General features: G+C 55.0%; 6 protein-coding genes across 6 annotated transcripts; 4 read left to right on the forward strand and 2 right to left on the reverse strand.

Annotated features, from left to right (window-relative positions):
• Positions 1-862: 862 nt before the first annotated feature.
• Positions 863-1,126, reverse strand: CORC01_04136 (uncharacterized protein; the record flags this gene model as incomplete). Its single annotated transcript, XM_022615784.1, has 1 exon — positions 863-1,126. One exon carries the CDS (start codon positions 1,124-1,126, stop codon positions 863-865), a length of 264 nt encoding a protein of 87 aa, XP_022477740.1.
• A 6,605-nt stretch (positions 1,127-7,731) lies between these two features.
• CORC01_04137 (uncharacterized protein) lies at positions 7,732-10,600 on the forward strand (the record flags this gene model as incomplete). The annotated part of the gene is made up of 3 exons (XM_022615785.1): positions 7,732-8,092; positions 8,302-10,408; positions 10,462-10,600. Coding segments are annotated over 3 exons (2,607 nt in total), but the record flags the coding sequence as incomplete, so codon positions are not given.
• A 2,923-nt stretch (positions 10,601-13,523) lies between these two features.
• On the forward strand, positions 13,524-14,704 carry CORC01_04138 (uncharacterized protein; the record flags this gene model as incomplete). Its single annotated transcript, XM_022615786.1, has 2 exons — positions 13,524-13,979; positions 14,066-14,704. 2 exons carry the CDS (start codon positions 13,524-13,526, stop codon positions 14,702-14,704), a joined length of 1,095 nt encoding a protein of 364 aa, XP_022477742.1.
• A 1,695-nt stretch (positions 14,705-16,399) lies between these two features.
• Positions 16,400-17,793, forward strand: CORC01_04139 (glucanase B; the record flags this gene model as incomplete). The annotated part of the gene is made up of 2 exons (XM_022615787.1): positions 16,400-17,646; positions 17,730-17,793. 2 exons carry the CDS (start codon positions 16,400-16,402, stop codon positions 17,791-17,793), a joined length of 1,311 nt encoding a protein of 436 aa, XP_022477743.1.
• Positions 17,794-19,720: 1,927 nt separating this feature from the next.
• Positions 19,721-21,844, forward strand: CORC01_04140 (uncharacterized protein; the record flags this gene model as incomplete). The annotated part of the gene is made up of 2 exons (XM_022615788.1): positions 19,721-19,780; positions 19,910-21,844. The coding sequence occupies 2 exons, from the start codon at positions 19,721-19,723 to the stop codon at positions 21,842-21,844; spliced, it is 1,995 nt and encodes a 664-aa protein (XP_022477744.1).
• Positions 21,845-22,027: 183 nt separating this feature from the next.
• On the reverse strand, positions 22,028-23,734 carry CORC01_04141 (peptidyl-prolyl cis-trans isomerase-like 2; the record flags this gene model as incomplete). The annotated part of the gene is made up of 1 exon (XM_022615789.1): positions 22,028-23,734. One exon carries the CDS (start codon positions 23,732-23,734, stop codon positions 22,028-22,030), a length of 1,707 nt encoding a protein of 568 aa, XP_022477745.1.
• Between the last annotated feature and the right edge of the window lie 410 nt (positions 23,735-24,144).

The following is a 24,144-nucleotide window of genomic DNA, read 5'->3' on the forward strand; positions in this document are numbered from 1 at the left end:
GCAGGTAAGCCTCGTTGAGCGGTGTCTGGAGATGGAGCTGGCTGCTGAATCATCGAGGGGCAGTTGTGTCCCGTATGGTGTCTGCTGTGTATTCCGTAGGTATCTAGGTTCTAGATTCCCAAGCCGCATGTTCGTAGAAGACACGTCAATGCGTTGGGCAAGGAATTTGTCGGTGAGGCCATTGCTTCTGGGTTCGTTGATCGAGCCAGCAGCACGTCTATGAAGGCTTATCTGGCGTGCCTCGACACGGCGTTGACTTGCGGCATCATGGAGGCCGCTGTGAAGGGGGTGATATTGTGAGCATAAAAAAGAGTGGAAGAGGGGATATCCACTTTCCTGCTGCGACCCAGCAGTTGAAGCGTAAGTTGACAGTTGGCTCCCCACCGATATGACAGGACTTGCCCTTTCTGCTCTGACCCCTGAAATTCAACTTCTGTCCGCCTTTTCATGTACCCACTCCGACATTTCGTCGTTCGAGACCGACAAGGTGAAAGACGCGCTTACAAGGACTCACCGCATCGTTGGTGCTCAACAAGCGATGCGATGCCCCTCCAGGGCTCTGTACTTACTGGATAGGGACCCAGTTGATTCCGCGCTTTTGTCCCTGCAGTTCATGGGCCCTGGAAGCGCCAGTTCACGACATCGACGGGGGGGTGCTGAGGGCGGTGACGGTGAATTGTAAGTGCAAGCGAGCGAGCGAGCGATGGGCTTGCAAGGTCTAGGATGAGCACCCGTAGCACATCCGGATGCGTGACAGCGAATTCTGGGCCATAATCGGTGGTTCAGAGAGGGGGAGGGGCGCGGTGGTCGTGAATCAAGTTGGACATCTTTGAGGGAGAGGGGGATGTGCGTGAAGGCAGATTTATGGCGCCAGGGATGCGAATGAGAAAGCCGAGAAATCAACGAGGCTGACAGGGCCAGAGCGGATTCCGAGGGAGTTATACGTGCTACGTACGGTTATCCGCACCAGATTTGACATGGTAATATCATAATATCTAACTGATAATCGCAGTGGAGCGTTGATCGTTTTCCCTAGACTTCGGGCGGCGGGTTGGTGACATGGACAGGCCGAGTGACAGATCCGTAATGACAGGAGATTTGCAATGGAAGCAATGGACCCAGTCATGGAAGGCACGGAGAAAATTGTGTAACTCGCTTGGAAAAGAGAACGGGATCGAGGAACACTGCGGCACTTCCATGATACACCCCCAATGGTTCTGGGACTGGACCGTTTGGGGTCGTAGGCCCGGGGCGGCGGGGTGAGAGGGGCGTTTTTGGTTTTATCAACGTGGTGAACCGTGAAATAAGGTAACTTGGGAGTCGGCACGCCACACAACGGGTGAGACGGATACCTGGAAAGGTTCGAGGGACAAAACACCTTATTATCGTGCCAGCTTGAGGGAGAGGGACCGGCCTGCGCCGCACTTGAGCTTCGCAAGGAGGCTGGAGAAGGGAAAGGGAACCGAGGGAGGAAGGTCGCAGTTGCGCTGGCACCAGCCTCAGTTTTCGTCCGTCGTCCCTCTACTTGCAAGAGCATAGGAAAACTCATAATGGACCTCTGCAGGGCATATCTATTTCAGCGCACCAGGGACCCGGACGTGCGTAATACCAAGCGAGCTACCCATTTGTGCATGGGTTTGAAAGGAGAGTCAGAGCAGAGATGGAAAAAATTTTCTCATCCATATCAGAAAGCGGGAAACCATATCAATTTCCAAAATCGAAAAGGCCAAGGGAAAAGAAAGCAAGTTCTCCGATGTTGAGTCAGAAAGGGGAGATAAGAAAAAAAGGGAAAGGGATAGGGGGGCGGAAAGGGATGAGACTCCTCACTCAGGAGAGGAAGGAGGGGGAGGGGCTCGAGGACCGAGGGGCACACCAGTGCGACCAGCATCGAGAGTCGAGACGACGACATCGATATCATCTCGTTTGGCGAAGATCGCGGGAGCGCTTCCGTGTTCCGCGATGGAGCCGTGGTCCGGTTGTCTTTTTTCTCATTCCACTTGTTGATTATGCCCAAATACAATACTACGTGTCGTGGTCTGTGTTACGCATGGTCGGTCGTGCTTCGCATCATTTCAGATCGTGTTCTCGTCTCATTTTCGATCTGCTGCCGGCAACCAAGACAGGAGCCCTGTACGGATAATCCAGTCCTCTCTTCTACCTTCTCACAGTAGTCGACCGAACAGGGAATACGACCCGCTTGCCCGGATGCTTGTCGAAGACCGCTCCCAAGGACCCAAGCAAGGCTATTGAGGATCTTGCATCAAGAGAAGTCCCGACCGCTTCAGATATGACTGACCGCCTTTGAGGAATGGACGAAGAAGCGGTCGAGCTTTTGGCATCCCAGATGATAGAGTAAGTGGCTCTCCCATGGGCTTCCGTGGGGATTTCAACCAAATGTGTTTTGTCTCATCAATGATGATTTATCCGTAGGTGCACCCCAAGTCGAGTTGGAAGAAAATGCGTCCCGCTCTCTCGGCCGGGAATGAAGTACCTTAGTAATTCGCGCTACGTCCGCGGCAGCGGTGCGGGTGCGGGAAGCGGTACGGGTGACGGGTATCCCAAACCAGCAAGCCCAGCCCAGCCCAGTGGTTCTGTCAGTCTCATATTGTGGCCAGCGCGTCTCATTGCGTTTTGCCTCTTCCTTGGTGATTGGCCAATGCCAGCTTAGCAGGCGCGGCGCGCGAACGCCGCGTTCTGAAGTTAAACCACGTTTGAATCGGTACAAGGCCCACAGAAGCGCCATGGGACACTGGACATGGGCGCGGACTCGACGTTTGCTCATCCACTTCAAACTTGTGACGGACCCCGTAGAACCGTTCTCCCGCGTCCGGGATGCGAACACCAGCAACAGGTGCATGTGAGTTGCAGCCTGAGACCCGCGGCGAGCAGATGCGAGAGGAACGGCGGGGCGACCTTGAGTGGAACTAGGACCCATTGCAGGATGCCTTAGTACACATACCGGGACACTTTCCAACAACTCCCTGCCTGTTCTCTCAAAGTACACGTGTATTGGGCCGCGTACTTATCCTCGACCTGCAGGACGGAGGTACACAGGGATACCTCTCCTCACCGCCGTAAGTGACAGAATGGGTCTCCGTCCACGGGAACAAGCATGCATTCCGCCGGCGCGCGTTAGTGCAGCTTGTCGAGACACGTATTGTCCGAGTACCGGACGTACCCTGACCGCGCTGATGTACCGTCCGGAGACCGGGAGACGGGTCCTCTGCCCATTGGCTCGAAGTAGGGGACGCCCGGTAGGAATTTGTTGCTAATCCTAGCTTGTCCGTTGCGCAACCCATCCCATCCGTTCCATCCCATCTCCCGTGGGATGGGTTTGCCAGCTGGAAACCCTCAAAACCTTGCATTACTGCCCTGTCTGCAACTCCCGTTTGGGCTGGACCAGCTACCGGCTTCAAATGGCACGTATAGAGCCTAGGCACGTGTAACTTGTTAGCAGCTAGGCATCGCGGTTCTGCGTTGAACATGGGGGTTTCAGACGTTATAGCGAAGCAATCGCAGGACATAAAGAGTGATAGAGGGGGAGGGGCCGATGACCAGCCGTGGGGGCTCTGTCGCACTGAAGAGGGGTGAGGTGTCCTCAGGAGTCAGAGACGCGGGAGGTGATCATAGAATCATTGGAAGCGTGTCAGCCTTTTTCGCCAGCCAGGCCCCTCGCGGCTTGCCCTTGTTCACATCCTCCCTCTCGAGTTCCGGAGCCGGGGCGAAATTGCCAACCAAATCGGCGGTCCGGGTTTAGCAAGGCTAGGCCTGGAGGGGTAGCGAGTTGCTGGGACATAGGGAACCCCCAAGCTGTTCGTAACTGCAATTTCTTTTGCACGTCGCCTCTCCTTCAGCCTCGGGTTCTCACGCGACGGTAATCTGCGAATTTCTCTCGGTAGACACATGGGCGACGTCAGTGCTCGTTAGCACCCGCCCTCCTAGGCAAGGCATTCTGTTTCGCTTGGTCCAGAAGCAAGTAATGATGAAAAGCCTGGCCGAGTATGGAGATGATGCATGCGAGGTGATGGATGGGGGGGGGGGGGGGCTGCCAGTCGTCTGTCATCTTGCCTCGAACAACAATGTCATTGCATGCCTTAGTAAGGTGAGCTATGGGACGGGACGAACTGGTGAAGCGGATACCGTGCATATCTTGACTTACCCTACCTCTCAGCTACCCCGACTTGCGTCCTCGTCTTCCACCGCATGTCTCTCACCATCTCGTCTTTCCTCCTTTTCCCTTCTGGCTGAAATGGTTTGAAGTTTGAACAGTTCAGCGATGATGATCCGTCACCCGAACGGCCACATCATCGTCCTTGGATGATTCCTGTCATCACGCCCAGGGCACACGAGACCAGCAAATCAGTGCCTACCTTAGCGTCGTGTACCGCTGCCTTGGTCCAGTCCACCCCGAATGGGACCCCCTAAATAACCCGGAAGTCCAGCGCCGCCTACCATTAGCCCGTGTTTCGCTGTCTTGTATTGTATGTGTCTTCGTAGGCACTCAACTTAGGTGGCTCGCCGACCGGCTCCTTGCCCTGGCCGCACGCCCCCCCCCCTTGGACTCTCGACGCGCCCCAGCAATCATCCTTGAAGCGTCCCATAACCCGGCCATCCGCCCTTTGGCTTTCCCTGCCATGTTTATGTGGGTACGGAGTACTGGGCACCGGGGATTGAGGTGTCTGGAAGTGGCTAGTTGTGCTCCGGACGGGTCGGGTGCATGCCAGGCCTTGCAAATCTCGTGCGCTCCATTTCACCATCCCGCGACCCAAAATCTGAGCGCCGCGACTCTGGTTAGGATAATGACATTAGTTGTGGCTAGTATCCGGGCTTGGTGTTATAGTATGGCGCACCGCACGAGCTCAAGTACCTTATCCGATTTCCTGTGTCATTGATGCGTCTCTATTTGAAGCACTGCTTCCTCGTGGTCGCTAAATGTAGACAGACGGGTCATTGGCGGCTGCGAGGGAAAGATGTGAGGCCTACCCCGGTCTGGCGACAAAGTTTCACTGGTAATCCCTGAATCCTGGAAGTGCCATGTTGTGTCGTGTTCGCAAAGGGGCCAACCGATACGGATAGACGGTGATGACTGGACACTCCAGCGTGATAATTAGTGAACGTCAGTTCTTTTCTCTCCGGTGGTTGGTATTTGCCCCTATTCGTCCGTCTGTCTCTTGACCCCTAAAATTGTCTTGAACTGCAATGGCGAGCCGCGAGACGACCCAGTCAGATTCCTCGCCTCTTATGTATCAGACGAGATGAGGGTACTATACATTGATACATACCTTCATGGTTCCGAGAAATTTGATGGAAATTGGATAAAGGCAAACTAATTGCTCGGGCTCGAAGGAGCTGGCTTGGAGTCTTGGACGCGTTGCGGAGAGGTGCAATGCAATCCAATGCCTTCAGACTCGACTCGTGCCATTGAGACATGTAAAGGCTGAATGGAAGCTGGACTTACCTGGGGCTGGAGCTGAAGTTGGACGCCCTGCGCGAGAAGCGATGAAGTGTCCGTATATTGTTTACAAAGCGATGGTTGCGAGGAACTTGGAAGTGGGATCGCCAGTGCCTGCTTACATAGCTCCGGCCCTCCCTTCCCGTTCCCTACCAGTCTATCCGTAATAGGGGAGGTAGCTACTAAAGCAGTGTTTGCATTCCGCCACTTACATGGCAGGTGGTGCAGGTAGAAACCAGAAAGACGTAATTATGGAGACAGGAATGACTAACCAACCTGAACCTTACCTCCCGTCATCTAAAAGTGGTCCAGGAGGGCAGGATACGTACCTCCGTCCCCGTCCGGAGCCCGAGTGCTTTTATTTTTGTGAGCAGCATGCGTGTGCCACTGTGCATTGTTGCCAACAGCACCCCAGCGGCAGCGACTATGAGTACAACAACGACAGCGGAAGCAACAGCAGCACGACAAAGCCAGCATGGAATGACAGATAGTGCAGCTGGAGGAGGGAGGCAATGGAGGAAGACAGCAAAAAGGTAACGAGGAGGAGGAGAAGGATAAGGACGACTACGAAGTCGAAGCCGATGAGAAGATGGAGACAGAGCCAATAGATGTGCAGGACTCATCACCTCTGCAGCGGCTTGCCGTCGTTCTTCTACATAGTGACCAGTGGTTTCGTTCGTAAGGAGTAGCACATCGCAGCAACGCAAGCACCGCCGCCGAGCCCCCCTCCCCCTCCTATTCGTATCGTGGCCGGTTGGCCCTCTCCACTCCCACTCCCTCGTGACCTCCAGCTGGCCGCGGACGTCGACACTGACGGCGCTGTGGTGCACCTGCTTTGCCTTGCTCACCCTGCTCGCTCGGATTTACAGGTTGGCTGGTTGCCGGTTGCTGTGTCGCTGGCCGCTTGGGGGACGACAGGGGGGTCTGTCATCTTCTTGTCGTCTACCCATCCACTCCCACCTCAAGGCTCCCCTTTCCCCCCACCCTCGGCCAGCACCTCACTCCTCAAGTTCCCTACACTACTCACACCTCCCTCCCTTGCTCATTCTATGGAGCGGGCCAGGTCGGGTCTGTTCTGCTGCTCTGGTGGCCCGGTGAACAAACAATGGAGCCCGTTCCAGTTTCCCAATCCCTCCCTCCCGTCCTTCTCCCCTCTCTGTGATATGTGCATTGTGCAGCGCCCTCCCCCGTGCCCCCTCCCCCTCCCCCTCCTCCCACCTCAGCGAGTCGCAGTGGGGTCTAACGTGCTTGAAATGAGATGATCAAATAAAGATAAAAGGGCAAGAGAAAAAAAGAAAAAAAAGAAAAAAAGAGAGAGAGAGGGAAGGAAGACCCGTATCCCGATGTACCTTTCGAGTTGTTCCGTTGAGCTTCCTTGCCTGTGTTTGCTGCTTGATTGCCTGAGGTACCATACTCCGTAGGTACATCTGTCCAGCTAGCTGAGGTCCCTTACCCAGCGTGCCAACCCACCTCACCTTACCTTACCTAGGCAGCTAACTAAGTACCTTCCGTCAGGTATTTACCCACCTGGTAAGACCCATCGATAGAAGACGGTCGGCAGTACGTACCGGGCATGCAACTTGCTGCTGCCCGCCTGTTCCCGCTGAGGTGAGGCGGGAGAGGGCACCCAAGAGACGGGAAAAAAGATACTTCGTCAAAGGTATCTCTTTCCAGCTTCGGGCCAGCGTCGTCCTCTCTCTCCCCTCTCTTTCTGCCCTGCCTGGCCCCCCTCTCTTTCGTGCTCTCGCGCCCCCCCCCCCCCCCCCCCCCCCCCCCCACCCCCTCCTCCCCCCCCCCCCCCCCCCCCACCCCCCCCCCCCCCCCCCCCCCCCCCACCCCACCCCCCCCCACCGCCTCCCCCCCCCCCCCCCCCCCCCCCCCCCCTCCCCCCCCCCCCCCCCCCCCCCCCTCCTATCCCATGTGCCCACCCCCTCCAATGCACCAAGTCCCTCCCACTGTCGCAGTCCAGTGTCCCCACCGTTCTCACCAGAGACGCCTCTTTTCCTCTTCTTCTCCCCTCCTACTTTTTCCTCGATTCCCCCTCTTCCGTTTTTCCCTCCCACTCTCGTGATCATCGTCCATCTCCAACACGCAACTTAACGCGCTCACCCTTCGCCTTTCTCGGCTCATCATCACTACTCAAGCGCGCCTGTCGCATCTAGACACGCCGCTTCAACACTGGCCACTCGCCAGCATTTCCCCTTCAACCACACATACGTCCTTCCTATGAACAGAATATCGAACCAAATGACCAGCAACATCTACCAGTCTAATCAAGACACACTTTAAACTCCACGGGAGCGCGCCGAGCGAGGAGGAAACTTAGGAGCCGGGCGATTTCAACCATCGTTTTCAACAACAACAAGAGAGCCGCCGTGCACATCGTCCTTGTCGCTACATCTGGTCGTCGCAGTCGCCTTCGCAGCAGCTGGCCCAGCCACCCGACATACCTTTCGAAAACCGCGACCACCACCCGAGCCCTCAAGATGCCCGGCGCAAGCGTTGCGGTCCTGCCGACGTCCACATCTTCCACGCCGGCCTCACGCAAAGCTTCACTCGCACCGGAACGCAAGTACAAGTGCCAGTTCTGCAACAGAGCCTTCAGCAGAAGTGAGCACCGCAGCAGACATGAGCGATCCCGTGAGTCCATCTCCTCTTTCGGAACCCCTCTTCTCCCCTCCTCCTCCTACATCCCAAAGCTTTCGCTCGACTGGGAACCCCTCGCGACACTAAGCAACCCCTCCTTTCGACCCTGCCTCGATGCATCATGCGACAACGATCCGCTGCAGAACTCCATTCGCATCCAGTCATAGTCAAAGCCATTTTGCTGATTCGAATCTTTCCAATAGACACCAAAGAGCGCCCTTTCAAGTGCATGAAATGCCGCAGCACTTTCGTCAGACGCGATCTTCTACTTCGACACGATCGTACCGTACATGCCAAAGATGGAGGCGTCCCCCTTCACAGCGACGGCAAGAGACGCTCAGGTCCGAAGACGAGGGCCATCGGCGGCCCAGCCAAGACGCCCATGCTTGACCAGTCCGCGATAGATCAGATTGAAGCCGCTTCCCACGACGGCACTTTCGACCTTGAGACAGCTGCCATGCTGGTTGCAGACTTTCAACACAAGGCCGCCGCCGGCGCACGCGCAGGAGGTAGTCCCTCGATGCCTTACTCGCCACATGCCATGGAATCGACTGCTGCGTATCCCTCAGGTGCCATACCTGTTCCGCAGTGGGAGAGCTTCATGTCTCAATCTTCAGAAGCAAAGGCGCCCTCGATCGCATCGTCAGCATCTGGCTCCTTTGAGTCTCAGCAATCTTTCAACAGCGCCAGCACCATGCAACCTCGCAATATTCAGCTGCCACCCGTCAACGGACAGACTTGTAACGGCCTCGTCCCGGCGCTGCAGTCCATGATCAACTCCTTGCCGAACTCTGAAGCTGGTACGCCTGTGCCGCAGAGCCCTTTCATCACCGAGGCGACGTTATCAACTGTCGGTTTCCGGGCCCCTCAGGTTGCAAGCGACGATGAGCGCAACCAGATTCTAGACAACATCCGCTCCCAAGACACTGAGCATGCTATCCCCGATGGTTTTCGTCTCCCCTCCCTGGCTTCCCTGAACCGATTCTTGTCCACGTACTTTGGGCTGTTCCACCACCATCTCCCATTCCTGCATCCCGCCTCCTTCGACTCGACCAAGGTGTCTCCGGCTCTGCTTCTCGCAGTGCTGAGCATTGGTGCGCTCTATGCGTTCGATCAGGACCAGGCCTACATGCTGCACATCGGATCCAAGGTGCTTGTCAATCAGTTCTTGCAGAACAAGGAGAATTTCAGCTCGCGCAAGTGTCCTCTGTGGACGATGCAGGGTTCGCTCCTCAACATGATTTTCGCCAGTTGGAGTGGTGATCCGAAGGGACTCGAGTGGGCCTGTTCCATCAAGAGTCTGCTCGCTAACATGGTTGCGGGAAACCGCTATGAGCTCAAGCTTCGTCAGGAAGCTCGCACCAGCCCTCAACCTACGCGCAATGAGTGGATCGAGGATGAAGGTTGCCGACGCACCTACTATGCGGTCTACATCTTCTTTGGCCTGCTGACGCTGACGTACAACCATACACCAGCAATCAGCTTCAACGAGTTCGAGGACTTGCAGCTCCCTTCAACCGAGGGACTCTGGAACCTCAAGGTCACGGATGAGGCTTCTTGGTATGAGCATTTGAAGGCATCGCCTGTGGTCACTTTCATGGAGGCGCACGACAACCTGTTCCAGGGAGAGACACTCAGGTACAGTGCGTTTGCGTCGCGGGTAATGATCAACGCCCTGTTCCTTGAAGTGTGGTATCACAAGCGCAGTCCCGAGGCACTTCAGGATGTTGTGACCGAGTACAAGCTCAGGCTCGCGCTGGAGACGTGGGAGAAATCCTGCGAGCACTGCGAGCCTGAAACTGTCTCAGTCCCACTGAGTGCTCCTCACAAGGGACACCCTCTCATCTTCAACGCCAAGGCTTTATACCGGAACGCCAGGACTAGGTTGGAAGTTGATTTGAAATCCGTGCAAGAGGCGCTACGCTACCACGACTCCTATGAGGTCGCGGCTGCTATGTCAGCCGCGCGGGATCGTGTGAAGCGAACCAGTGAGATGATCAAAGTCATTCAGGAATGTTACAACTGTATCGAGATTGCAGTGGTCCAGGGCGTGCGCTGGGTTGCTCGGACTTCGCCGACCAACTGGAGCGTCGAGCATGCCTTGTGTGGACTCGACCTAATGATCGTACTCTCGCTTTGGCTCTACCGTCTGGAACATGACGAAGAGCCGGCCACAGAGGAGGAACTGGTCATGTACAACAAGGTTCGACAGCTTTTCGACAAGGACCTCGACGAGGCATATGCTTCCCAGCTTAGCTCTGTTGTTGCCCGATTGTGGGGCAGCATGTTGGACGAAGTCGTGGTCTGGGGGTAAGTGAATTGAAACAACTGAACAAAAGACAACAAGACTAACAAGAAGACAGAATCACCCGACTTATGGGCGAATCCTTCCGCCTGCACGCACAAGCACTCGTCGGCTACCAGGTCGAAATGGAAGCTTCCTCGAGCGTCTCGACCCCTTCGATGATTTCGCAAGGGGCCGATGAGGACAGCGTGTACTAGTTGCGAGATGAATGAACGATCTCCTATGTCTCTTTCTTTTTTCGCTATTTCCTTGAGCTTTATTCTCCTTGGCATATACCTCTTTGTCTGACAGGTTGATTTCTGGCGTAACGGTCTGGAGTGGTTCATCGAACACTCCCTCTCGGTCTGAGGCTTTTCCCCCTTGACTTTGCGGGGGACAGGCGTCACAGATGAGAGGTTTCTGAATTTTGGAATGATTATTACGCGCACACCAGTCTGCTCAGCTGGTCTCTTAGTGTCCTGTTTCCTTGGCTTGATTTTCCTTTGAGCGTCCCAGCATTGGACTTGGTCACGGCAACAACTGGGCAGGTAAACGGTGAAGGGTGGGGGGCATTGGGTTCGGCACGGATTCCTGGGGAAAGCGATCCTAGGATATTGGGATAATTCGGGCCTTGCTCACGCATCCCAGAGACTGCCTTAGGGCACTGTTGGCTGGTCCAGGGTGGGCTTGGTGATGACTGTTGCGCGTTTGTTCTATTAGCTCATACTAATGTTTTGTGCTGCTGATATCCATTTCATCTTTCTCTTTTCCTTCGTCCGTCTTATCTGCCGATACTGCGTTTGCCTGTTGATCTCTACTCTGTTCTCTCTCCTGCTTTGTTTTGTACTGTTTCCTACCATCAACTTCTTTCGCTTCGTTTTGCTCAGATACCTTGTTCGATATACAGATTGCAGTACTTGCTTATCCTGGAATTTACGCCTATTCTGAATCGATTGTCTGCTGTGTAAATTTTGTCTTGGCATGAGCGGAACGGATAGGAAGGCGGTTGCTCACGGCAGCTGGCTTGGAGGTGTACCTTGGATTAGGTATTCAGATCAAGCCTGGCTTAATGAGAGATGGAGAGAAAAAAGATGTTGAGCACAAGTGTATAAATAGTTTCCTGTCCGTTAACCATACTTCAGAATATCACTTCTCATTGGCATTATATACTTCTCTTGAGATTGAAAGGAGGCGACTCTGAGAGATTTATGTGTCTGTGCCTGCTCATTATCAACATTCCATCAAACGTTCTGCAATGTGCGCTGGAATCCTTTTCCCCACCAAAAAGTCTGGCTAGGCAACAAAGAAGCCAGGTTTGTGACGTTGAGCGTAAGCATAACAAAGGAAGGATTGATAGGCGCTGGGGCTGACGCTAAGAGCAGTCTGGGGTTTAGTCTCATGTTAAGAAGACGAGCGGGTGTATCATGAGAAGCCAGCACAGCCGTATGCCCTCATTCTACAATACTGGAGTACCAGCAAGTCTGCTAAGTGAGGCCCCCGAGCGACAGCGTAACTTGATGGATGTAGCCGATATACTTTTAGCTACTCGGTGAAGAAGGGCGCGGGGGAATCACGTCTGCTGTCTTTTATTGGTCGTGTGAAAGACAGGCAATGCCGATATGCCGCTAGTATTGCCCTAATATACCTATTAGGAATCGAGAAGGCCTCGCCAACCGAATCCCAACAGGAATGATACACAACTTCCGCGGGAAGCGGCGCCTTCTGCACCCTGCAAGTGCCATCTATCAAATGAGGGCCCAACAGCGGAACAGTCGATTTGGGTATACTTCGGTGCCTCGATGCTTCTGATACCTCTTGGCCGGATGCTTCTCGTCTGGGGGCCTCTTTCCAGCTGTCGAAGGCTCGTCGTACACATCATGAAGTTGAACAAGAACCCTTTTCCCGCCACCTTGACTCTACCAAGTTCCACCTCGTCTTGCCCCGAAATGGAGGAGCTCGCTTGATTCGACGAAGCAGTTTGGAACCAGTGGCCAACGAAGCAGCTTTCATTGTTCTCTCCTCTCTGAGACAGCCGGCCCCCATCGGCGGGGTTTCTAACCTGGTGGCTTTGGCACCCACCCCGCCCATGTCTATACTTTAGTGGAGAGAGGGGGAGAGATGGCAGTGGGAAAAGCTTCTTTGGTCTTTAGACCCGACCTAGGGCTCTAGTTTACTCTATGCTTCGTGCCGTCATAGGTGGGGTGAGGTGTTGCGCGGGTTCCTGCAGGGCATAGAATACGACGCAACGCGATATGTGGCTGGCCGCCGCCGACAAAATAAAACCCAGCCCAACCCGAAGAGAATTGGACAGGGGAAACTCTGATATATCTGCCCGCGCTACCAACGATTCTTCTTTGTTCCATGGGGTCTATTCTTACCCGTGTTCATGTTTCAAGCTGCTTCTGGTATGGCGGTGACGGCGGGAGGCAAGTTTGAGACACCAGCAGTCTATCATAGCCACATGGGCCATCTTTGTATGCTATCCATGATGGATTCTGTTCTTCCACCTGAGTAACGGTTGATAACGATGCCGTTATGTCGAACGTCGAGGCTGCCCTTTGTCCGCCTTTGGTTCTTGCCAGCCCCAGTGTGCTCCTGACTTCGAGTCCGGTCGTGGACCAGAGGCCGTCGAGGGGCGTTAAGTATGTGATGGTTGTCTCCATCGGGAAAGATGATGGAGGATTACATCTCGGCTCTGTAGATGAAGCATCCGTCCAGCCAGAGAGAGGCACGATGACTTTGTTGCACTGCGTTGCCTCCCCCGGCTCTCGAGCTACTACATAGTCAACCGACAATCCCCGTCCACCCATCGTTTTTGTATTTGCCTGCTCATCGATTTATTATTGTTGTTTTTGTTGTTGTTGTCTCCCATCCTGTGTGCGCCATTTTGCGCTGTTGCTCTGTCTGCTCTTCCACTCGTCTCTCACCCCTCGTCTGAACATCATCCCTGGCCTCTCTGCACGTCTTGACTGGTCACAGACGTGCTCAGATCAGCTGGCTCTTCTTGTCTGTCCAAACTTTGGATGCTTGTACTTCTCTGGCAGTAGTAGATACATTCGCGGGCTCACGTCACTTACACGAGCCACCACGACAATCTTGCTTCCATCCCTCTGTACATCTACAAAGTTTGCACACATCACTATGAAAAACCCTACGACAGCGTGTCTGCTTGCGGCTTGTCTGCTCCCAGCCCTCACCCGCGCAGCCTGCGAATGCGGGTATGCCACCAACATCACCGGCACCCTCGAGGTCTTTACCGACCTGATCGAGACCGACTTCACAAAAGTCAAGGATATCATGAACAACACGGACTGGGCACGCCAGGATTTCAACAAGACCAACACAAACGCCCGCGGGCCCTTGGGAGAAAAGTTTATGCCGAGCAACGTCGCCGCCGTCCACGAGGGATCAAGTTCTTACGGGCTCAGCTCGACAAAGGCGAACGCCGGGCTGCAGCTGCTCGTCGAGAGCGCCACGACAGATGGTCTGGTGCCCGGTGCGGAGATCGACTCGGCGCGGCAAGATGTGCGTTACGGTTCGTTTCGGGCGATGATGAAGGTGCCGGATGTTGCTGGGACGTGTGCTGCCTTTTTCTGGGTACGTTGTCGACACCCCTTTGCATCAGATGATGCACTCATACATCTCTGAGCATCTCTGAGCAAGTCCACTCACACAAATGATAGTACCACAACGACACCCAAGAGATCGACATGGAGTTCCTCACAAGAGAGTTCAACTCTTCAAATAACACCTATCCTGTCAACATCGTTCTCCAGTCCCGCGCGTCGCTCGAAAAGGGCTACAACGCCGCCGGCACGGGCAACTTCCTCAATGTCAACCTCGGCTTCGATCCGACCGCAAACTTCCACGAGTACCGCATCGACTACCTCGCCAACGCCGTCACCTTTTACGCTGACGGCAAGATCCTGGGTTCCATGAACGGCAGCGCCGTGCCCACCGAGGGCGGCCACCTGATTCTCCAGCATTGGAGCAACGGGAACCCGCTCTGGTCGGGGGGCCCGCCCAAGCAGGACGCTATCTTGACGGTGGCATCGGTCAGGGCCTACTTCAACTCGTCACTGGATGCGAGAAAAGCCGACTACGAGGGCCGGTGCGCGGATCCGATGGCGCCGGACGCCGTGTGCATCATCCCGGACGCTCCCGACTTCTTCTTTACGAAGCAGACGAACATGACCAACAATCAGACCGTGTCTGGAACACCCGGCCCCGGAGAGGGTGTTGCTGCCGCTGCTGGGACAGTGGAAGCGCCGTCATGGTCCTTAGTCGTCGGCTTACTTGTTTTGGGGATTTGGTTCCTCTGACGTTTCTCGTCCCGTCGTCCCGACAGCTTGATTCGTCGGTCGTCTTTTTCGGAATTGGGAGCTTACGAACTCTTATCTTTTTACCAGCGTAGCATGGCCTAGGCGTCTTTGGGTGATGCGTTGACTTGAGAGGGCGGACAGGCCGTCACATGATTACGCCCTTTGTTTATCAGATGATGTCGTTACTTACTACTACTCACGATGCCCACGAATCATAACCAATGTACTCTTTTTCATCCCTTACCCCACCGTTTGAGGGCTTTCCCATCACCAGACGCTTTGACATGCCCAGTGCTTGGTTCCCTGAGTGAAGAACAGTTCTCATGATGAGGCGGGCGCCATTGTGGCACCGGCCTTTGACTTTTGACTGTCGGGAGTCGATAGATCGGTGACCACCGGACTATTGGGAGACTATTGGGTCGTTGTATAAAAGGAAATTTATCCCTTTCCGCGTCTTGTATTCTTACCTTCGACCCACCGAACAGGTCTAAGAGGTGGGCCATTGCAACACCTCCGTGACCGACAACAATCCTATGAGGCGAATCATCATCGTTGCGCACTAAGCAGGTAAGCATTAGGTCAACCCATTAGTTGAAGGCCGTCATCTGACCCAACATTGACAGCCAGACGAGCTAACCTACCGGCAGACAGCATCGATGTCTCGCGATTCTCCAGAAAACGCGTCTCCAAAAACTGTTTTATTTCAAGGTCTTTGTGTGTCTGGGGTCGTTCTTGGGGGATCAGCCGCCCGCACAGGCATGGCCCCTCCATCCCCAAAAAGAGGCACATGGACAAGGTGGGATCGACGGCCACTGGCCTCTCACCGTCCGTCTCAGAGGCTCCCTCAGCTTTCGTAGCGTCACCGGGGGTAGGGGCGCACCTTCAATACTCTCTTGAGTCTCTTCATCCATCCCGTGCGGGTGATCGTTCTCACCCCCGCAAAGAAGGCAAAAAAGAGCCCGGCCGAGACATTCTACCCCAGGTTTTGTGGCTCTGACTGCAGAATCGCGCAGATAGATGGTTGGCTTGGTGTTGAGTGCTGTGAGTGCTTCGTGGATGAGGAATATCTGGACACCTCCTAATACCTCTTCGAGCGAGCACACTGTCTGCATCCACGCTCCCCTCCCGCTTGGACTAGGCGTGAAGAGAACCGCGCTGTTTTCTTACACTCCACCAGTCCTCGAAAATCGAAGCACAACAACGCGCCCACGTCCACGAGGGAGCTTTATGGAGTCTGCCGGCCGGGCGTGGAGCCGTCTCGTCCAAAAAACCGGGCAGGAAAACACGTCCATTGCTAGTGGGTCTAGAGCGACTAGTCCCGCCTATCCATGTCGACGATTCCGTCATATCCAGCGAGGGAGGGAGAGTCCAACACATCACACTTGCGTGTCGCGTACTGCTGTTTATAACAGTCGAGCCACCCAATAGTCACCTGTAAATCCTGTTGGAGGGCAGGGGGCACAAGAGAAAACTTGCACATGGCCACCCTAGCCATGATAGTCGCGCTCATCGACATCCAAGGTACGGGCCCATCAGGCTTGGGACCAGACGATCGCCGTCTTGAGAATAAAAAGGCTTGAATCGTCATCTCCTTGGGAAAACAGCGATAGCCCTGTGAGCTCGGAAGCAGTCTGAACCACCAAAGAACAACACAACACAAACGCTCCCAACCAACAACGCTAAACAAGAGAAGTCATGACGAGACCAACTCTCGACATCGTTCTCAAGAACAACACGGGCTCCGCCAACGCCTACGCCCACGTAACCGGCCTGGATCTCAACCGCAACAACGCCGTCTTCCTTCTCCAAGCCGACGGCGTCACCGGCTACTACCCGAGCTCGCCCTCGGACATCCTCCAGGACATTGGCGTCGACTGCGCGATCCCGCTCGACGCGCCGGGGTCGACCAAGAAGCTGACCATCCCCCAGATCGCCGGCGGCCGCATATGGTTCTCCAGGGACGGCCCGCTCAAGTTCTTGCTGAACCCGGGCCCGGCCGTGGTGGAGCCCTCGGCGACCAACCCGGCGGACCCGAATTACAACCTCAACTGGGGCTTCTGCGAGTTCACGTTCAATAGTTTTCAGGTGTATGTCAATATCTCGTACGTCGACTTTGTCAGCTTACCCGTGTCCCTGACGCTCGAGAACGACGCGGGAACCGTCACCAACGTGCAGGGCTTCCCGAGCAACGCCCTCGATACCATCTGCGACCGGCTCAAGGCGCAGGACGCGACCGATAACGCAGGCTGGGGCAGTCTCGTCGTGCGCACGGCGGATGGGTCCGCGAACTTGCGCGCCCTGAGCCCCAACTCGGGCATCGTCATGAACCCTAACCTCTTCAACGGGTACTATCAGCCCTACGTGGACGCCGTGTGGGACAAATACCGCTCCGCCGACCTCACCGTCAATACGCAGGCCGAATGGGGCGACGTCAAGGGTCGCGTAGGTTCAGACAACCTCCTGACGTTTGGCGACGTCGGGTCCTTCGCCCAGCCCGCCGCCCGCGACATTTTCAGCTGCAGCACGGGGCCGTTCGGCGGCTACCCCAGCAACCAAGCCGAGATGGGAGCCATCGGCGCCCGTATCGCGGCGGCCTTCAACAGGTCGACGCTGCTCATCGACAGCCGGCAGCCCGAGGGCGAAAGCGTGGCCAACTACTACAAGGACGCCCGGACGAACCACTACTCGCGCATCTGCCACGAGGTCAGCCCCGACGGCCGCGGCTACGCGTTTCCCTACGACGACGTCAGCTCGTCAAACGGCACTGACCAGTCCGGATCGCTCTTCGACTCCAACCCGAAGCTTCTGACCGTTGGAATCGGCGGCGAAACGGCTGCTGCGTCTGCTGCGGCTGGGGCTGTAACAACAGAGACTGCAACAGCTCCTGCTGCGACGTCAGAAAAGCAACCGCAGAAGCAAGAAGCGCAGCTGCAAAAGGAACTGTAAGTGGTTTTTCCCCATCTCTTCGATGCGAGACACCTCCCCGAGAATTTGGAATTCGTCTAATAACCCGCCTCATTCACAGCCGCCGGGGCGATACTAAGAGTAAGAGGCAGAGGCTCTGGGCCCGTGTGAAATCCTTGGTGTAGGTATGGTAGATTGGTCAAGTTTGGATTGCGTTTGGCATGGATATTCGTAGATACCAGAGCGCTGTGCGCATATACAACTATCACATGCAATATATCATCATTCCTTGAATAACGAGGCCAAAGTCCAACCAGAGTCAGTTGTACTGCCGGCGGCAATGCTCCGCATGTCTCTGGCTACGATACTTATTCAGCTCCATCCTTGGTCGATGGGGGAACATCAGTTTTGGTAGCGTCATCGTTGTTGAGTGCAGCAGGTCCACGAATAGTTGGCGTATGTCTCAGACAAGATCCAGGGCCCCGTTGCTTTTTCTGCAGTAGACCAATGCGGCGGGAGGAAATGCAGCTTTTCGTCGACTCGGATCTGGTGTCTGGTGACGAGGTCTCCGGCAGACCCAATCAATACCTAGTACAGAGTATAGACAGCAGAGCATAGGCTGTGTGTGTCTCTTCTGCAGTGACACCTCTGACGGTAGACGTGGTTCGAGACTTGAACAGGGCAGGGCATATTTTCGATTCAGTCCTTTCCCTCTGGAGCTGCGACAGGGGAACCCGACAGATTGCCAGATCACGGCGTGCTGCCCCGAAAAGCGACCAGTCACCTTCTTTCGGCGGCCACCGCTGTGGGAAGAGAGGCGTGGTATGCAGGTCTGGGCCACTGTCTCCCGTGGAGCCCACCGGAATTGGCGAGGAGCGGGATTGGGAGAGACCGTTGAAAAGCAGTATGCAGCCGGCGGCAGTAGACTGTATTCGTACTAATCTCGTAGAAGGGCTGGCTGGGCCTGGAAAACGGAGCTAAAACATCCAACCCTGGCTCAGCTCCGCTGGAAGCCCTATCGATGCACGCCGCACGCGAGCTGCAGCCATTCCCGTCGTCGGGGTATATTTGTCCCAAGGGTTCGAATTGCGATGGCGATGATGATGATTCCTGTGATGGATCATACCGGAACGGAAGGGACGCACTCTCATCGGGGACGGCCGTTGGATCGTCTCCGAGAAAGGCGGCAACGCGGCAACGCGGCAAGGCCCCGCTGGCTTGTAATTTGCTGCTCGACCGTTGGGACCGGTGACAAGAAGCCTGGAAAAGATCAATTAAAATCACTATGGATCAAACCTCGGCAGCTCCCATGGCCCCAGTTCGGCGCTCATGAACTGTCCGTCACTGCAGTAGCTCCTCCGAGGGGTTCCAGTCCCGCGAAGCCCCGGTCGGTCATTTGTTCCGAAAGGGCCTAGACGCGGCCAAAAGACGATGTGCAACAGCGTACGGATAACACTGCAACCAAAAGATGACAGCTGCTGGTGCGGCGTGCCGGTGCCGCGGAGGCGATAACGCACACACATCCCACTCTCAGTCGTCTGCCCGTCTTCCCGTCCTCATAGGCTTACTTTCCTCACTCTCCTCACTCCTCCACATCTCGTGTCCTCCCGTCGTCCAGACCTTTCGCGGCTCGCCGTACTTCACCGCACCAGGCGTGCGTGTGTGCCAATTACACTTTCGACGCCCAATTACAGACTGCAGCCGCTCTCCCTCCTGATCTACACATCAAGGAAGCCTGACCCCCCTTCCGCCGCCGCAATCCGTCATCTCGCATTCTCGACCCCCCCAAAAGACCCGGGAGGATTCTCCCGTTGAGAGGATGTGACCGTTGTTTCCCCTCTTCCATCGGGCTGCCCGTTATTTGCTCCCCAAATTAAATCTTCTGCCCAGTAGTCTTGGCCTCGCACCTCTCCGCTTCGATCGCCATTGCATAACGGAGTAGATCCAGTGTCATGATCTGATCTGATCATGGCACCCACATGAAGCGATCCATCTCATTACTCAGCTCTTAACCTAACACGGGCCCCTTTCCAACTTCGCGTCGTGTCTTTCGACTCCCCCTTTTTTTTTCGTCTTGTTGGCTGCTTTGGGTGAGCTACCTGTGTCTCCAGCATGGTATACTGCGGTAAGCCTTCGAAAGGCTGTTCCAACTGTCGTGAACGCAAGGTCAGGGTATGTTCCCGGTCGTTGGCACGGACAATTCTACACCTCGTGCGGCCAATTCTGCCCTCGATGTTGCTTACCAAAGTCTCTCGCTCGGAGGGAGATTCTTTGACTTGAGGCTAATGACCACGTCCATAGTGTGATCAAAGGGAGCCCGGCTGTGGCCAGTGTGAGAAGCGCCAGCAACAATGTCCCGGCTACCGAAACCTCGTCGACCTCATGTTCCGAGATGAAAGTTCCCACGTCATCAAGAAAGCCGCTAAAACAAAGGCGAGGGGCCGCTTAAAGAATGCACAGGCCTCGAGCGCCGGATCATCCACCGAAAATACGGTAGCCAGCACCGGCCCCGAGACCTCCGATCCGAATCCTGGAACGGCCGTGAGATCCGGCATTCGGCGGCACCAATATCCACCTCGTCCCATGGATGCCACGATGCAGACCATGACCATCAGGCATCGGCAACGTCAGATACGATGGCCTTCCTCCTCCGACGAGAGCGACGACGACGACGACGACGACATCGACGGTCTTTCGCCATCTTCTCCGGAAAACGGGTACTGGTCGAAGGCACCGCAGGCAAGGCCTTTGTACTCTCTGTCGCCCTCATATCAAGAGCGCGGCACGGCCTTTTTCTTCTCTCGTTACGTCTCTATGGACGAGAATGCATGCCATCAGAATTATGACTTCATCTTTGATGTCTGGCGTCCTGCCAGCATGCTGCCCAGTCGACAAGCAGACGGCGTGATGGCGAGTATTGCTGCTGTCGGCTTAGCCGGCCTTTCCCACCTTACAATGTGTCCTGAAATGATGGACTGGTCGCGTCAGAGCTATGGCGCCGCTCTTCAAATGACCAACGATGCTTTGAGGGATCCGGTTGAAGCAGTCAAGGACACTACCATGTTGTCCATCCTCGTCCTGGGCACCTACGAAATGCTAAGCGGCCGTACGAACCAGACGGTGAGAGCGTGGCAAAACCACCTCAACGGTGCCTCTGCTCTGGCGAAAATGCGCGGCCTCAGCCAGTTCAGGACCAGAGCGGGAGCACGCATGTTCATGATGCTGACGCAGATCGTCCTCATCAACTGTATGCAGAGAGACATGCCCATGCCGCAGTCTCTGATCGACCTCCGGAACCAGCTTGGTATGCTTTCGGGCGGAACCGATCCTGGCTGGCGACTATCCGGCCCCATATATAAGGTCATGCAGTTGCGGTACGAAATAAACAGTGGAAAACTCAACCAGACGGCCGATGTCATCAACCAACTGTCCAAGGTTGACCAAGACTTTGCGGATATTATCGCCGATCTGCCCGAAACGTGGAAGTACAGATCCGTGAAGCTTGCCACAGCGCACCCTGCCGTGTTCGATGGTCACCGCTGTGATGTATATGCCACACTAGGGCTGGCCTCGACTTGGAATGGCGTCCGATCGATAAGAATGATGGTGCACGAGACCATACTAGGAGAGCTCTTCAAGTGCTTTCATGGCCAGCACATAATGCTTTGGCCATACGAAGCAAAATTGCAGCTGGCAAAGTCTGTCGAGTTGCTGGAAAAACTTTGCGACACAGTGCTGGCGAGCATTCCTCAACATTTCGGCGTCGTCAACTTCAGAGATGCTATGGTTGGAGGCGGCGGCTCAGCGTCAGCCATTGTACCAGCAACAAGGTCTCCGTCTCGCATTGTGCGGTCTCCCTCAATAACTGCGCCGTCGTCTTCGCCGCCATCCGTGGCCGACTCGCCGCATAGTCCAAGGTTTTTCAATGGACCGACTCTGCACGATCCAACGCATGCCAAAGGCCTCAACAACGATGCCGAGCGATTCATGACTCTTGCTTCCGCGAGCAATACCATCGTATGGCCGTTATACTTGGTTGGCGTATCATCATGTTGTACGCAAGAAGTTAAGGACTTTGTTGTCGACCGATTGAAAGCAATACTCGAGGAGTCGGGCTTGTTGCAAGCCCATGGAGTGGCACTTATGGTTCGGGACAAGGAGGTGTATGTCCCGTGGTCTGATGTATCCTGGAATCGGATGCCACAGACACATCTATCGTCAGACTTGATCGTGTAGACCTGGAGAGCTGACTGAGGCGTAGTCGAATCGCTTGCTGCCTTTGTATCAATAGACATATACATAGATCGTGCGCATATGGCCCTGGTATGGTAGCGCATGGAGAAGGCTAAAAGGGGTATCATGTTTTTTCTTCCTCCCGTAGTCTTTAAACTATATCAGCATCAACTGGGCCGCGACGTCTCACCAGTTATCGAAATTGCCGAACCCGCCACTCTTGACCTTCTTCTTAGCCGGCTCTTCCCAAGTATCCAGGTTGGCCCCCGTATCTGTCGCGGTGGTCCCCTGCGACTTCATGTATTTGCCCACGCCAGCGCCGGCACTCCCGCTGTCCACGGTGCCGTCGGCTCGAATTCGCTTGCCTGTCCACGTTGTTTTGTCGTCTTCTGTACCTCCGCTCAGAGCTATTGCCTGCTTCTTCTTTTCCAAGTTCTCGGTCTCGCTCTTTTCCTTCAGGAACTCTTGGAAAGGATCCAAATAGACCACCACGTCCTTCATAACAATCTTGTTGAGGGGTCTGTCAGATCCGTCGGTAGGAACGTCTTCCATCTTGGACAAGACGTCTAGTCCGCCGACTGCCTTGCCAAATACAGTGTGCTTGTTATCTAGGTGCTTCGTTGGTCGATAGATGATGAAGAATTGGCTAGAATTGGTATTCTTGCCTTTGTTTGCCATACTGAGGACACCTCGAGCATCGTGCGTCAAAGGGCCATCGAACTCATCTTCAAAGTTCTTTCCCCAGATGCTGGTACCGCCCTTGCCTGTGCCCGAAGGATCGCCTCCCTGGAGCATGAAGTTCCTGATGTTTCGGTGGAAGGTGACCCCCTTATAGTAGCCCTTCTGGGCTAGTCTTGTGAAGTTCCATACCGCGCGAGGTGCGTATTCGGGATACAGTTCAATGTTAAGGTCGCCCAAATTTGTCTCTATACGGACATAACCATTGATCTTGACCCGTTTCGGCTTGAGCATGTATTCTTCGTCAGTCAACAGTGCCCGCTCGCCGCTCGTCTCGGGTGTGAGGCCCGTGCTGGTAAAACTGGCGGCAGCTCTGCCGGTTGTATATATCGCAGCATTAGACGGGACCTTCTTCTCCGTGACCATAGACTTCCGTTGTGCTGTCGACACCGCTCTTACAACGGCACCAGAAGACCGGTTGACGTCGACGCCTCCATCGCGTTCTTTCCGCGCTTTCTCGACGGCCTCCTTTGCCCGCAGAACCTTGTCACCAATTCTACCCAGCGCATCGATATTGACGTTGCCGTTCTTCCGCTCCTCCTCTTGCTCCTTGGTTAGGACGGCATCCTCGCCGTCTTTGAGGTACTTGAACTGACTCAGGTCTCTGCTGGCAGCGTTCTGGGGATCCTGCAAGGTGATGATATCCGCTCTCGTAAATTTTTCGTCATCAACGAGGTCTTGCCAGTTCTTCGCCTTGATGTTCATTCGTTCGACGGTCTCCCACGCGAATACATTGGCATATGTTCCATGTCGAATCGCAACGATGTGGGTATTGTCTGTGAAGACCTTGAAGGTGACAGGATCGATCAGATCACCCTGGCCATCGCTCAGGCCTGCGCTCCTCGAGTCGGTCTCGGCGTTTCTTGAAAAGTTAAGCTTGATTAGGTCTTTGGCGCTCAATGGCTCGCCATTGACAGGGTTTGTGTTGTGCTTGTCCAACCATGAGCTTATGATTTCAACGTCGAAAATAGTTCCATCCTTGGTGCAGACCGGATTCTTAAAGGGCTGGAGGCTGGCGGCGCAAAAGTTGAAGGGCAGACGGCGAAAGGATCCTCGCGACCGCGCATTGACGTTGGCGCCGGCGCTGGCAGAGTATGCATCCGATGATGACCACTCGGAATGGGTGATGTAGAGTTTGTCCGTGTTCTTACCCATTTTCGTCGTCAATGGGTGCTGGGCCGGGTGAAAATATATACGGACGCACGAGGCTGGCTGAGTTGTGATGGCGCGACGTCGGAGAGAAGGATGTGTGGTCGCAGCCTTGTCATACAATAATTACGAAAGTCAAAATCGAGCCAACCTGAGCCGGAGGGGCGCGATAGTCCTGCCTACCTTAAGGTACCTACCTAGGTAGTTTTAAGTACGGGAAACGTAAGGTGCCTAGGTAGGCTCCCTTACCTTCGATACGGTAGCGCTCAAGTTGCCTAAGGTATCACTCAGTGCCCGGAAAGGTACCTACGTTTCAACTAGCAGCTCAGCGTACAATCCAGTAGAGCAAGGTACCAAGGCCCAATGGCCAATGAAACTCCCGTCTTCAAGTGTTGCAAGTTCCAGCAGTAGGCGTA

This window comes from Colletotrichum orchidophilum, assembly GCF_001831195.1.
Source record: "Colletotrichum orchidophilum strain IMI 309357 chromosome Unknown Scaffold_26.1, whole genome shotgun sequence".
Lineage (NCBI taxonomy): Eukaryota > Fungi > Ascomycota > Sordariomycetes > Glomerellales > Glomerellaceae > Colletotrichum > Colletotrichum orchidophilum.